We start from the raw sequence: 15,251 nt of genomic DNA, 5'->3' as shown, positions 1-15,251 counted from the left end.
TTAAGTAAATTAGCATGTAAGGCTTTTATAAATCAAATGAATGAAATATTACAAAAAGAAAAGTACAATAACATATTTTGATTACACAACGATACATGGAAAAAATGCACTGACTCATTCGGACAACAAGAAATGATGATTTTAAGCTATTTAAGACACTTTTTACATAAATTATGATAACTGTAACATCTTGTAATTCATAACAATAAGTAGCAAATTATTACAATAATTAAAAATATAACCATTTGAAAAAATAATGACTTCGGACACCAAATACACACGCAATTATAGAATCACCCATATATGCAATATTCACTGTTTTAAAAACAAGAGAATATTTAGCATGTATTTAACGTGAAAGCGGCCGTAAAAAACAATTTGAATACGCGTGCTGTTTTTGTGGATTACATGGGGCTCTCATGTGACTGATTATGGGAGGGTCTTGGTAACAGAGTTTGACGGTAACAGAATTGACCATTTTATTTTATTTTTTGCCAAAAACTCCACTTGCTAGCATAAATGCTAAGAGCACATGGCACTAATGAAATCATGATTAAAATACCTTTAAATAACCCAATTTGTGATCAGTAATGCATTTTGTTTTCCTTTTGATATTGTGGTAACAGCGTTGACGTTCTTCAAAATAACTCTTGGTATAAGAACTTTTTAGATTCAAATATTTTCTCAGAGAGAGCGCACAGACTTTTCAGTGCTTCAGATCTTATCAGTGAAGGAAAGTGTCACCATTTCCTGTATCTTACATAGTTGTGGGAGATAATCCCACCAATTTAAAGGCAACACATGGTACGGTAACAGAGTTGACGCAAGATTTATGGACCCGCATTTGAATAAGAATAAAGTTATTTTTAAACAATTTAATGTTGTAGAATTAAGTAAATTAGCATGTAAGGCTTTTATAAATCAAATGAATGAAATATTACAAAAAGAAAAGTACAATAACATATTTTGATTACACAACGATACATGGAAAAAATGCACTGACTCATTCGGACAACAAGAAATGATGATTTTAAGCTATTTAAGACACTTTTTACATAAATTATGATAACTGTAACATCTTGTAATTCATAACAATAAGTAGCAAATTATTACAATAATTAAAAATATAACCATTTGAAAAAATAATGACTTCGGACACCAAATACACACGCAATTATAGAATCACCCATATATGCAATATTCACTGTTTTAAAAACAAGAGAATATTTAGCATGTATTTAACGTGAAAGCGGCCGTAAAAAACAATTTGAATACGCGTGCTGTTTTTGTGGATTACATGGGGCTCTCATGTGACTGATTATGGGAGGGTCTTGGTAACAGAGTTTGACGGTAACAGAATTGACCATTTTATTTTATTTTTTGCCAAAAACTCCACTTGCTAGCATAAATGCTAAGAGCACATGGCACTAATGAAATCATGATTAAAATACCTTTAAATTGATGATACGCTCTCGAGACACGATCTCATACGCCTACAAAGGATGCAAAAATTCAGTGCATATGGGTGATTCTATAATTGGAGATACATTTGGCATTTCATAAAGTTCACGAAAATAAATTCTTTCCAGTATCTTATTGAAAACATATTCAATTTTAATAATTCTGTGCTTGCCAAACACAAGTTACTTCCCTTTTTTACTTTGAATGAAAAAAAAACATGTTTTTAATGGTGTTGTTTGTCAACTCTGTTACGGACAAATTAGGCAATGTGTAGAAATAACAATAAATCATAAAAGAAAAAATCCTTCTTGTACCATTAGACAAACAGTCCTTACATTTCAACATTTGGAACTGAGATAATATTTCACCTATGCATACCTTAAAAATTATTTAAAAAAATACCTATGTCTTCACAGAATTGTCTACTTGGAGCAGATATTTTTAATATGAAAATGTATTGTATACAATGTCCAGTAAAAAAGAGAGAAATGTTGTTGAAATATTATAAGGGTGCATCATCTCAATAACGTTTATGAGATTTTAAACAACAATTATATCGTTTTTTTGTGAAAATAGTTCATAAACAGAGTTGACCCTTTAAGTAACAGAATTATCCGGTGGACTGTCAATTCTGTTACACTGTTGTCAGCATTGTTACTCTATCTTGGTAACAAAGTTTGACGGTAACAGAATTGACAATTTTATTTAATTTTTTGCCAAAAACTCCACTTGACTCATTCGGACAACAAGAAATCGTGATTTTTAAGCTATTTAAGACACTTTTTACATAAATTATGATAACTGTAACATCTTGTAATTCATAACAATAAGTAGCAAATTATTAAAATAATTAAAAATATAACCATTTGAAAAAACAATGACTTCGGACACCAAATACACATGCAATTATAGAATCACCCATATATGCAATATTTATTGTTTTAAAAACAAGACATATACACTATTTAGCATGTATTTAACATGAAAGCAGCCGTAAAAAAAATCATTTGAATACACGTGGTGTTTTTGTGGATTACATGGGGCTCTCATGTGACTGATTATGGGAGGGTCTTGGTAACAGAGTTTGACGGTAACAGAATTGACCATTTTATTTTATTTTTTGCCAAAAACTCCACTTGCTAGCATAAATGCTAAGAGCACATGGCACTAATGAAATCATGATTAAAATACCTTTAAATAACCCAATTTGTGATCAGTAATGCATTTTGTTTTCCTTTTGATATTGTGGTAACAGCGTTGACGTTCTTCAAAATAACTCTTGGTATAAGAACTTTTTAGATTCAAATATTTTCTCAGAGAGAGCGCACAGACTTTTCAGTGCTTCAGATCTTATCAGTGAAGGAAAGTGTCACCATTTCCTGTATCTTACATAGTTGTGGGAGATAATCCCACCAATTTAAAGGCAACACATGGTACGGTAACAGAGTTGACGCAAGATTTATGGACCCGCATTTGAATAAGAATAAAGTTATTTTTAAACAATTTAATGTTGTAGAATTAAGTAAATTAGCATGTAAGGCTTTTATAAATCAAATGAATGAAATATTACAAAAAGAAAAGTACAATAACATATTTTGATTACACAACGATACATGGAAAAAATGCACTGACTCATTCGGACAACAAGAAATGATGATTTTAAGCTATTTAAGACACTTTTTACATAAATTATGATAACTGTAACATCTTGTAATTCATAACAATAAGTAGCAAATTATTACAATAATTAAAAATATAACCATTTGAAAAAATAATGACTTCGGACACCAAATACACACGCAATTATAGAATCACCCATATATGCAATATTCACTGTTTTAAAAACAAGAGAATATTTAGCATGTATTTAACGTGAAAGCGGCCGTAAAAAACAATTTGAATACGCGTGCTGTTTTTGTGGATTACATGGGGCTCTCATGTGACTGATTATGGGAGGGTTTAAAGATGACTGGAAGCCATTTTACACACTCGCTTTACACCCCTAAATATATGTCACAACTCTACACCTATAATTCACAAACACAAACACACAAAGATATTCTCAGCCACATCTGGTGAGTTTACAGAAAGTTACATTTATGTTGTACATAGTGAGATTTTAAATCGATTTTGTGGCTTCTTTGTAGCCGAGTGTTTACATGTAACGTTACGGTGCTGTCTTTTATATTGTCGGCTCACTTACAGCATTCGGGGTAAGCTTTAGTAAGAAGTAACATTACATCGTTTCTATCAAATGTAATGTCGTTTATAAAAATCAGTGTTTAGTCATTTAGACCTTTAATGGGGAATCTGAGGTAATTTGCGTGCGGCCTGTGTGTGGAGGACGCAAAAGCTCGCGCACAGTGCTAATATGTATTTTTTCTCACAAAGTTCAAATATTACATTTGACCGACAACAAAAGCAACCTATTAAGATGGTATTATTATATCTGTATTTCCTCATTTGTTAAACAACATCCTACTTTTAAAATGCACTGATACGAAGCCGTCGGCGGTAGCTGCGTAGCTAAACATTAGCTGCGTGACAGCGAGTTTCACGGTGTGTGAGTCAAGACTGTTGAAATGTAAGTGTTCAGCAAATAACAACGGAGTTGCTTTGATTTCATTGAGACATTGTTCGGTAAGTGAGTTTCGTGAACTGTGGACTTTCGGCTAACTTCGAACTAAAGTGTATTTATGTTGTCTCTAATTGTAACCGGATTCCACAGCTGTTTAGCCAAAGTGCCACTGCACCTGTTTTACAAACACAACATCAGCGAAGTCAAACTATTAATGTATATGAAATCTGTGAAGTTTCGTGTAAGCGAGGCTGTTTTTAAAATGAGGCCTATCATGTTGAGTTCGTGCCAGGTGCTGCCATCATTGAGGTTAGACTTGACATGTATAAGGTTTGTGGTTTAGTTGATATTTACGGACCTGGACTGTTTTTCCTGTTTATTAAGTCTGTTCACAGTTTGATTACAAAAGAGATTTGATTTGACCGACTTTTACTGTGGCGTTTCTGCCAGAGCTTTTCTCTCTGTATAATTCCTTCTCTAGTGTTGACTCTCTTTTATTGCTCTAACGTTACAATTTAGTGAAAATGTGCTGCTTTAAATGCCACGCGTGATAAATTACTAGACGCATTGGTCTGTATTAGTGATGGCTAATAATCAGGACACATTTTGCCACTTTGAGATTGTGCAATAGTTAAAACTCGTTTAAAACAAAACCTTGCAAATATTCAGAGGCGGACAAAGTACTCAGCTCCATTACTTGAGTGAAAGTACAGATACTGCTGGTCAAATATTACTCCATTACAAGTAAAAGTTGTAAAGACAGATTTTTACTTCAAAGTACAGAAGTACTTGCTTTTAAAAGTACTTAAAGGGGTCATATGATGCTTTCTTTTTTTTTTTTTTAAAAGATCGTTATTTTGTGAATTTGGTGTAATGGAATATGTTGACATGCTTTAATGTTCAAAAAACACATTATTTTTCAAATACTGTACATTATTGTAGGTCCTCTATGCCCCGCCTCTCTCAAACGCTTCGTTTTCTACAAAGTCCCTCCTTCCGACAAGCGCAGTCTGCTCTGATTGGCCAGCTGACCCAGTGCATTGTGATTGGCCGAACACCGCAAGCACTCGTCGGAAATGTAACGCCCCTACCCCTTTAAGTGCTAAAAGTAAATTTCCTTTTTTATGTCAATGCACTGTTTTATTGTTGTACGTAATACTTGCAATGCTTCTGAAGCAACTTGGAATACATTACACCTACTGAATACACTGACTATCTTGTAGTATTCTTTGGAATAAAGAGCTTTTAGAATGTTCAAAACCTATGGGGGAAAAAAAATTAACACCCCTACCCACCCCCACAAAAGCAGGATGGTAGTGATCTCACACAGCTCTGACAGTGTGTGCACACACCTATGTGTAGCCATTCATCCACATTTGAACAGAAATCCTGTAAATACAGAGTGATGAGGAAGAAAAAAAAATCAAACCTGCTATAAAACCCAGCAGCACAACTGTAGCTGTACAACTTTACAACAGCAACACTGCTTTAACAAAACAGCAAGACATATTTGACATCAAAACAAAAATGATAAAATGCTGTCTAATCGCTCTCGCTGTATTTGGATGTCACACACAGAACAGTCTGTGCAGTGCTGCTTCAAGTCCAACACCTATTGTGTTTTATTAGGAGATGCACTGCTCCGGGTGTGTGTTCACGGTTTGTGTGTGTTCACTGCTGTGTGTGTGCAGTTTGGATGGGTGAATGCAGAGCACTAATTCTGAGTATGGGTCACCATACTTGGCCACATGTCACGTCACTCACTCACAGCAGTTCTTCTGTGGCTTTATAGGTAATATTTTCACGTACACAGTTTAGCAAAATCAGACAATATTGTCTAATATATACCACAATATTAACTTCCTATTATTGAATTGTTGTAAATATCACATTTGCAACTGGTCAGTGTTAAAAAAATGCTGAGAAATCACTTCATGTAGCCCTACAAGAGTGATTCCTGATAAACTGTCTGGAAGAAAAAGTTTTAGAGAAGAAAAAAATCACCCACTGACTTTCAAAGCTGCTACAGAGTAACGACTTTCTACTTCAAGGACCTTGATAGAAATGTAGTGGAGTGAAAAGTACAATATTTGTCTTTAAGTTAAAGTCATAAGTTCTCAGAAAAAATAATACTCTAGTAAAGTACAGATACACAAAAAGTGTACTTGGTTACTGTCTGCCTCTGCAAATATTTGCCAACAGGTTTGTCAGTTACAAACTGTTAGTGACTTGTGAATCAAGTTAATATTGTATATAACAAGTGTGCTTGTATAATCCGCAATTCTGTGCAAATCTTGTTTGCTACACACACAAGATTCATTGGTATAATATTGGCCGGCTATGTGGGGGACATTTTATTGTCTATTAAATTCTAGAATATTTATAATTAAATATTTTGTTTTCTAAATGTGCTACAAGAATGATTTGGCAAGTTAACATTTTTGAAAAGTTGAAATAATTTACAAATATTTGTAAAGTGCTACTATTATTATTTTTTTTTAAATATTAGTCAATGCATTAACTAACAATCAGCAATACACTTGTTACAATATGTATTACCCTTTAATGTTACTTAATAAAAATAGTTGTTAAGATTGTTAGCTCAGTTCCATTAATACTAACAAATACAGCTTTTTATTTTAATGTAAATGCTGGCATTAACATGTTTTAGAAGCCCCCCCTCCATTGTTAGTTGACTCATGTTATAAAATGGAACCTATTAACAACTTTATTCATATTGGGGATCCTTGGATTGTCAGTTTGGATGCAGGGTCCCTTGTTTTGAAAAGGTTGGGAAACCCCGGTCACATTTAATGGGTATCAATGTTGACTAAAATCGACTCGTGGTTGTTTGACATTTCATGTTATGTGCTTCATGATGTTCTTTCTCTCACGCAGGTTGAAAACCTTTGAAATCATTGATGTTGACTAATTGGAGAGAAAGGAATGGACAGAATAATTGAAAAGACTTGCACTGGCTTCCTGGCCCCTGGTCTGTGAAACTTTGCTTTTGCAGAGGAGGGATTCACTCATTCATGGAAGGATAATTGAAGCTAATCTTCCTGCTTATAATATCTGTGACCTGTTGCTTGAGGGACACTGACATTGAGATGTTCCACAAGAGACTTGCATATTGAGGAACAAGGAATTGGTGGAAAATATCGCTTTAACATTTTTTTGTTTTTTTTTTGTGCACTTTGGACACCGAGAAAGCTGTGGGAAGGACAACTTGCATTTTTTTTTTTTTTTTTTTTTTGCAGGCCTATTAAGATAAACTATTATCTCCACTGTTGTTTGTCACTCACTGTTTGGAAGAGAGAATATTTAAGTCATGAGTACAGCCAGAATGGAGAATCCAGTGATTCTGGGACTGTCGAATCAAAATGGCCAAATGCGAGGCTCAGTGAAGCCAGTAGGTGGTCCAGGAGGAGGTGGAGGGGGGTCCCAAACAACGCAGCCAGCCCAGGTCAAACCCTCCAGCACAGTCAACAACGGCAACTCCCAGCCTGCACCCACAGCCAACACTATCATCAAGTAAGTCCTTGAGGGAAGTGCAAATGATGCTGCGAGTGCTGATTTATTATGGTGATGATTAGGATTTGATGCCTTTTTTCCCCTCCTCCTTATTAGGCCTGGGGATGACTGGAAGAAGAATCTAAAGCTTCCTCCGAAGGATTTGCGCATGAGAACTTCAGTAAGTCCATCTCTAACACATTATTTGTATGTCTCTTAAAGTATCCTCTGAGCCAGAATCTTTCTCTAACACGCTGCTTGTGGTCGTGAAATTTACAGGATGTGACGGCGACCAAGGGAAACGAGTTTGAGGATTACTGCCTGAAACGGGAACTGCTTATGGGCATCTTTGAAATGGGCTGGGAGAAACCGTCACCTATACAGGTAAAAGGCAGGGGAAAATATGGAAGTTTGATGGCAGATATTTCAGATTTGAATCACTCTCAGCTAAAGAGATCTGATATATCTGGAGATATATAATTTTTTTTTTTTTTTTTTTTAAACCAATCACAAGCACAAATATGTGTTGAAATGTGTAGGGCCCTATAAAATCATTTACTGTTTTCCTAAATTTTAGGGGTGAAACGTTTCTTTCGTTTTCTCGATGCATAGATTACAAATAGGGGTGCTCCGATCATGATTTTTGAGGCCGATCGCTGATCACAGAAAGCAGTATCTGCTGATACCGATCTTTTTAAAGCCGCCTTTTTATAATTTATAACTATTTATAGTGATACGTCAATCATAATTTTTAGAATTTTTTGAAAATGGGGGGAAATTCCCCTCTTAGGTGACTCTTTTGAGAGGGGAAGCAGCTTTCACACAGGAGTCCACTACTGATCCGTGGCTGTTTAGCACAAACACAATTATTCCAACATTATAATCATTCCATTATTTTGATTTCAAATCCAAACATTGTCACTGAAAATACTTTTTCAGCATTGCAATTCTTTTTTTACACAGTACAGTAATACAATCTTTCACAGACATGTTTAAACACAAATATAAGCAACACATCATTCAATGCTTTTTACTTTTGCATTTAATTCTAGATTTATATATTAAGTTGCTCAAGCAATTGGCAAAACATTTAAACTACTTCTTACGTTATCACAAACTTACCATTCATAAAGAATTGTTTTCCTACCTCCAGGAGTGCATCTATTATTGCCTTGTTTATCTAAAAGTGCTCTTTTAAAACTAGCCAAAAAGCCATATGTATTGACTAGGGATGGGTACCGAAACTCGGTATTTATTCGGTACCGGGGCTAAATTATGAAAGACCGGCGTATCGATAAGCTCTGACGTTAACTGTTCTCCTATCGGTACTGCTGTTCCTCAGACTGAAATGTGTGCATGCGACGCGCTCCAAAACGGACAAACAAATTACACTTTGAGCTTCGGGTGCATGTCCTATCGATCAAATACACACAAAAATGTCAAAATGGCCGGCTTGGAGAGTATTTACTTAAACACAGTTTATGTCTTAAGTGGAGGAGAACAGTTGGGAGAAAATCCGATGTATGTCAATATATTGTCTTAAAGTGACAGACTGGCGCTTGGGCCATCAAAATGCAAATCTGCTCTTAATCTGAATAACATTATAGCTTTAATAAGCATTAATCTATCAGTACATACAATGAAAACTATGCCGTGTTCACTTACATTTGATTACTTTTAGATTTCTTTTGTAGGCTATTACTTACCTGAACAGTAATGTTAGTAGAACTTCATGGAAAAATGACAGCATTGTTTATTTCATTTCATTTGTACATTTGTTTTATTGTATTTGTCAGTTTGTTTTACTTTGTTTCTTTGTTCATGTTCTTACTGTATCTTCTGTATAAAACACTAAAAATGCCTGCACACTGGTGCATTTACAAATTGATGTTTTGTTTATTTTACATTTCAGAATTTAAAGCAATGTTAATTCAGCTCTTAATTTGTCGTGTATGTATATCTATATCTATCTATATCTCATAACAAAAAGTACCGATAAGAATACCGTTAAAGTACCGAATCGATAAGAGTAGTAATACCGTTAAAACCTTAACGATACCCATCCCTAGTGTTGACTGTGAAAGACAGTATACTTTAATTATATGCATTTATGGTGCAATTGCTACATTTTCGCTTTCATTTTTCGAGTACCTCACCTTCAGCATTATAATGATTTCACCTGCACCGGACAGAGACTGAGACGGTGCCGCTGCATGTCGTGCCAAACCTCTCACAGCAGCGTCATCAGCTTGAGATCTGTCTTTTGAGATCGGCATTTTAGAGACTGCTGATCGATCATCCCAACGTTAAGAATCGAATGAATCACAATTTCTATAGCGATTCAATGCTTTAAAATATGTACACATTAAATTACTATAAGCACGATTTAGTAGAGACCTTGAACAGCACTGTTTGTGCCCTCACTTCTCTCCTTCATGCACTCCACTACCGGCTGTCTCTTTTTGTTTTTTTTATTTTATTTTATTTTATTTTTTTGAGCACCCAGTGTGTGATTTCTCCTTGGTACTCGTGGCCAGTACTGCTAGAGTAGATGCGTGAAAGTTGCGTTTGTCATTATAGCAAACAGACATCTGGCACGTTTTCTTTCAGAATCATCATTCGCCAATAGAGAGGAAAAGGTAAATACTGTAGCATTTTATTTTATGATATAAAGAAACTCGCATCATGCAAAGGTGTGACATAAAATGTTACCCTATAGCCTATATACGCTATATGCCACACAGTCGTTAACACGATACTTTTAAAGGCTTTTTTTTTTTTTAAATCTTGAATATACCCTAGTGAAAAATAAATATACTGAAATGCATTTCATTCCAAGTATACTACAAGCAATTTATATATTTATGTAGGCCTACTTAATAAAAATACATATTAATCATTCTCATGTGGTTGTCCTTCAGACACATAAAGAATATCGGCCGATATATCGGTATTGGTCCCTTTTTTTTTACTCCCTAATATCGGCATTGGCCCCCAAAAAAACCCATATCGGTCGGGCTCTACACATAATATCCGTGTTCTAATTGGTCAGGTGGCCTGTCAATCAAGCTCCCTGCGAATGGTAAATTCTATTGAATTTTAAGTCAAATTAAAGTTTCAATTCTTTTTTTTGTGCAAGGTGGTGCTCAACAGGTTTACTGTTAAAATTTAAAACATGGAAGAAACATTAATTCCTTAAAAAAAAAAAAAAAAAAAAAAAATATATATATATATATATATTTTTTTTTTGTTTGTTTGTTTTTTTAGAATTTCATTTTTATTAAAGTACATTATTGTACTATGATGTTTTTTTTTTTCAGTCTATTTCAAGTAATTTTTTTTGGACTGGTTGTTGTGTAGTTTCTTTGTGTATCTTACAATAGTTCTTATCAAGTGAAATGCTTGTGAAGTGAGTTCTCAGAGGCTCTGGAGAGGAAGTTCATGTGTTCATATCCTCATAGTGAGACAACAGGTGCTGAAAACACCATAAGTGTCACGGATGTGTAGTAGACGAAACCACGCCACTCATTCACACAGATGCACTTCATATTTAAATAGCTGTCTCCTAAATTAGTCTATGAATTCTGATAATTTTGTTTAAACTGTCACTTTAACTAAATGATAATGTACAGAAACTGGCTTCAGACTGTTTAGGCTTTATAACCTTTTTGTCTATTAGAGACCATACAGTTTCCATCCACTGTAAGGCAAGAGAAGAGGGCATTTAATTGGACCCATCTGCTCATTACTGTGTTCTCACTCATTCCTGCAGGAGGAGAGCATTCCCATTGCGTTGTCTGGGAGGGACATTCTGGCCAGAGCCAAGAACGGCACAGGAAAAAGTGGCGCCTACCTCATTCCCTTACTTGAACGCATTGACCTGAAGAAAGACAGCATACAAGGTCTGTGACTGTCTTGGTTTTGCCATTTTTACAAGATGTTGTTAGGTTTCAGGATTATAGGCTTTATACAGGGCTCCAGACTGCAACAATTTTTTCTGCCTGTGCGACTAAAATTTGTGAGCGGTTGCACTGGCGCGACCACTGCGTTGTTTAACTCCTAAGCGCTGCCGTTTCTGTTGCATATGTGAAACATCAAACGGCAAACGAAACTGAAAGCATAACAAAACGGCGCTACTCGTTTGAACTGCGCAGCGCTTCAACTGTAGAGCATGGTTTATACTCGCCGTGTCAGCACGAGTGCGAAGGTGCGCGCAGGAAAAATGACGCGAATATTGAGGAAACAATGGATGGTTTTCATGCTGAAGTAATGTAAAAGGCGGCTGCTTAAACCAAAGGTGAACATGGTGGTGGTCTTGTGGGGGGGGGCATACTTTTCTTTTTGTTTTCATTTGTGTTATGTTTGCCGTTTACCTCACGTTATGCTATGGAGGCTCTTTTATTTATTTATTTTTATTTGATTCCTCAGTGTTTGCTAAACGTTCTCTAATTTATTAGTCTGTATATAATACAGCATGTGGTGTATGCCATGCCTTTTCTTATTTTGTAATGTTTTGTAAGCTTGTTTGTCATTGTATCTTACTGTTTTATTGTAGTTGTGCTTTTTAATTAAGAATAACAATGAATCCATCTTTTGTTTTCGTCTTAAATAATGAAAGGTATAGATGTAAGCAAAGCAGACAATTATCTTTTCTTGTAAAACGTGACTAGATCGCAAATTCAAAAGCGAAAGCATCCGAATCCCGTGGCTTATAACGTAGCAAAAGAGGAACTCCCGTTCACAAAATTCAAATCACAAATAATACTACTAATGAAAAGGAACAGGTTGAATGTTAACCTCTTTCGTTTCAATATAACTATAAACTATGATAAGTTCATCAGCATGCATTGATTAATCCCATGTTGTAGCAAAAAAGAAAAATTGTCACCAAATCATGTGCTCATGCGACCAACTGAGAAAGTTAGTCGCAAAAGAGTGACCAGTGGGAAGAATGAGTCTGGAGCCCTGTTTATACATGATTTCTCCTATTGCTTTGACTTTACACCATGCTTTAAATGTTTTCTGCAGCGTTGGTTATTGTGCCCACTAGAGAACTGGCTCTACAAGTGAGCCAGATATGCATTCAAGTCAGCAAACACATGGGCGGGGTCAAGGTCATGGCAACTACAGGTGGAACCAACCTCCGTGATGACATCTTGAGACTTGACGAAACAGGCAAGTGTTCATAATCTGGTGGAAAATGTGTTTTAAAATGATTTGAACTACTTTACATATACACGATTGTAAACATTGGATTTAACTTTTCCCTTTGTAGTGCACGTTGTCATTGCCACTCCAGGAAGAATTTTAGACCTCATCAAAAAGGGAGTGGCCAAAGTCAATCAAGTACAGATGATTGTGTTGGATGAGGTAGGTGAATAAGAGCTTTTAACTAACTGACTTAATTTTCATACCATCATTCTCATATCTCTTGTGTGTTTTGCCCATGTTACCGAGTAGGCAGATAAGCTCCTGTCACAGGACTTTGTGCAGATGATGGAAGAACTTCTGAGCTATTTGCACAAACAAAGGCAAATTTTGCTGTACTCTGCCACCTTCCCACTGAGTGTGCAGAAGTTCATGGTAAGCCCACTGATTTCTTTACAAAAGATGGTAAATGAAGTATGCTTTTAAAATAATACATGTTAGTTTTTTTTTTTTATTGAAGAATGCATTTTTTATTTTAATTTAACTGAGCATGCCACTAACTAATTACCAACTTGGTAACAGTTAACGCATGCAAAGTTATGATTTGCTGTTCATGAATATTTTTGGCAAAAGTCATAATCACTATTATTTTATTATCAAGATTTTTAAACATGGTTAGTAATTTACTTTAGAAACCTGCTGAATTTATTTTTTTTAAGAGTGAATTTTGAGCTTTATTGTACACTTATCATTTCAAATATTTCAAGTAATAAATCATAAATATAAAGTACATGTTTAAGGAAGGCTAGATGCATGTCGCTCTAAAGGAGGGGGAGCCATGAGTTCGTAACAAGATGAAACAAAAGCATCATTGCGATTTTTCTTTATAGTAGTTACAAAGCCAAAATCTAATTTTATTTTCAATTGATTACACGGCCAGCCCTAGGGGCTTCACTGTTTATTTTTGTGTGCATGTATGGTGTGCAGTAGAATGGATTGTTGCCTTTGCTGCCTAACATTGCAGAAAACACTGATCTGTACTTAATTGCATGTTTGCTGCATTTTTTTAATCCTAATAATATAATAATTATTGTATGCAGTTGTGTTCAAAGTCTCTCATTATGGTTCAGAAAGTATTAATTTACACTGTTTTTGTGAACAGAATGCCCATCTGCAGAAGCCCTATGAGATAAACCTGATGGAGGAGCTGACCCTGAAGGGGGTTACTCAGTATTACGCCTATGTAACTGAAAGGCAGAAAGTCCATTGCCTTAATACTCTGTTCTCCAGGGTAAAAACCTTATGATCCTCGTGCATCCCACACTCTAAGATATGAAATTTAGCATCACTGTCCTTCTGACTGTTGGAGAACATGCAGACATCTTTTTTTTAATGTTTGATTTTGTTTTTCAGCTCCAGATCAATCAGTCAATAATCTTCTGCAATTCATCACAGCGAGTGGAGCTCCTGGCAAAGAAGATCTCTCAGCTTGGATACTCCTGTTTCTACATTCACGCCAAGATGAGACAGGTGGGAATATAGAGGGCGTGTGGTGTTACCGCACTGCTATTGGCAGACTTTTGAAATGGTGCAAGTGTTTATGTAATGAGTTTTGAAGGATGTGCAGGATTTATAATTTAAATTGGTTTGGCTTTATAAACCAGCCATACTGTTGACATTGTGAATTCTGTGTCTTGGTTAACGTTATGCTAATACAAGTTTTAATTTTCCTTTAGGAACACCGAAACCGTGTGTTCCATGATTTCAGAAATGGCTTATGTCGAAATCTCGTCTGCACTGGTAAGTACAGTTGAAAATCTGGATGTTTAATTTATGATAGACGCATTAAAGTTATTATTAAACCCAGAACTTGCTTTGGCTTTAACGACTCTATATTTTGACCCCTGTTTAGATCTCTTCACAAGAGGAATTGATATACAAGCTGTGAATGTGGTGATCAACTTTGATTTCCCCAAACTTGGGGAGACGTACCTCCATCGCATTGGCAGATCTGGTGAGTAGAATTTCGTTCGGTTTCCGCTCTGAGATCAAGTAATGTGTATTCATTATGTCACTGTTTGACAAGTGAAATGGTAGTCGTGTTAAGTGACGTTGGCCGCCTTTCCCCACAGGCCGATTTGGACACTTGGGTCTCGCCATTAACTTGATCACATATGATGACCGCTTTAACCTGAAAGGTATTGAAGAACAGCTGGGTACTGAAATCAAGCCCATTCCCAGCAGTATTGATAAGAGTCTATATGTGGCCGAGTACCACAGTGAGAGTGGAGAGGAGGTTAAACTGTGAGCAGGAGAGGCGAGTTCAATGTTCAGTCACTCGAATACTTACGATGTACATGTGGGTTTGATTTTTAACATGGATTTTCTATTCTACCCCCTCCAGATCACCAATCCTTTGTCCCCTATCCCAACCGTTTTCCCTTCCCTACTGTGTCTAGGGAATAGGGGATTTTTTTTGTTTAAACTATATCTTCCGTCTGTCTTCCTTCCCCCCCCCCCCCCCCCCCGCGCCGCACCCCCGACTGCTGTT

General features: G+C 35.8%; 1 protein-coding gene across 1 annotated transcript; it reads left to right on the top strand.

Moving 5' to 3' along the window:
* Positions 1-3,431: 3,431 nt before the first annotated feature.
* On the top strand, positions 3,432-15,209 carry ddx6 (DEAD (Asp-Glu-Ala-Asp) box helicase 6). Its single transcript, XM_016237660.1, has 14 exons — positions 3,432-3,536; positions 6,938-7,573; positions 7,670-7,733; positions 7,832-7,936; positions 11,325-11,454; positions 12,581-12,727; positions 12,828-12,922; positions 13,013-13,135; positions 13,863-13,991; positions 14,114-14,230; positions 14,437-14,500; positions 14,613-14,714; positions 14,833-15,017; positions 15,105-15,209. Exons 2-13 carry the CDS (start codon positions 7,371-7,373, stop codon positions 15,006-15,008), a joined length of 1,455 nt encoding a protein of 484 aa, XP_016093146.1. The 5' UTR covers positions 3,432-3,536; positions 6,938-7,370; the 3' UTR covers positions 15,009-15,017; positions 15,105-15,209.
* The last annotated feature ends 42 nt before the right edge of the window (positions 15,210-15,251 follow it).

The sequence above is a fragment of the Sinocyclocheilus grahami genome, unplaced genomic scaffold, assembly GCF_001515645.1.
Source record: "Sinocyclocheilus grahami isolate Dianchi unplaced genomic scaffold, SAMN03320097.WGS_v1.1 scaffold521.1, whole genome shotgun sequence".
In the NCBI taxonomy this organism is placed as follows: Eukaryota; Metazoa; Chordata; class Actinopteri; order Cypriniformes; family Cyprinidae; genus Sinocyclocheilus; species Sinocyclocheilus grahami.
Note: the sequence above shows the minus strand (reverse complement) of the source record. Positions and strands in the feature narration are given on the sequence as shown.

Excerpts from the sequence above, each read along its gene's own strand:
- ddx6 (XM_016237660.1), top strand. The coding sequence starts at position 7,371 with ATGAGTACAGCCAGAATGGAGAATCCAGTGATTCTGGGACTGTCGAAT. Across the intron at positions 11,455-12,580 it reads GAAGAAAGACAGCATACAAG|CGTTGGTTATTGTGCCCACT; the intron begins GTCTGTGACTGT and ends TGTTTTCTGCAG. Across the intron at positions 12,923-13,012 it reads AGATGATTGTGTTGGATGAG|GCAGATAAGCTCCTGTCACA; the intron begins GTAGGTGAATAA and ends GTTACCGAGTAG.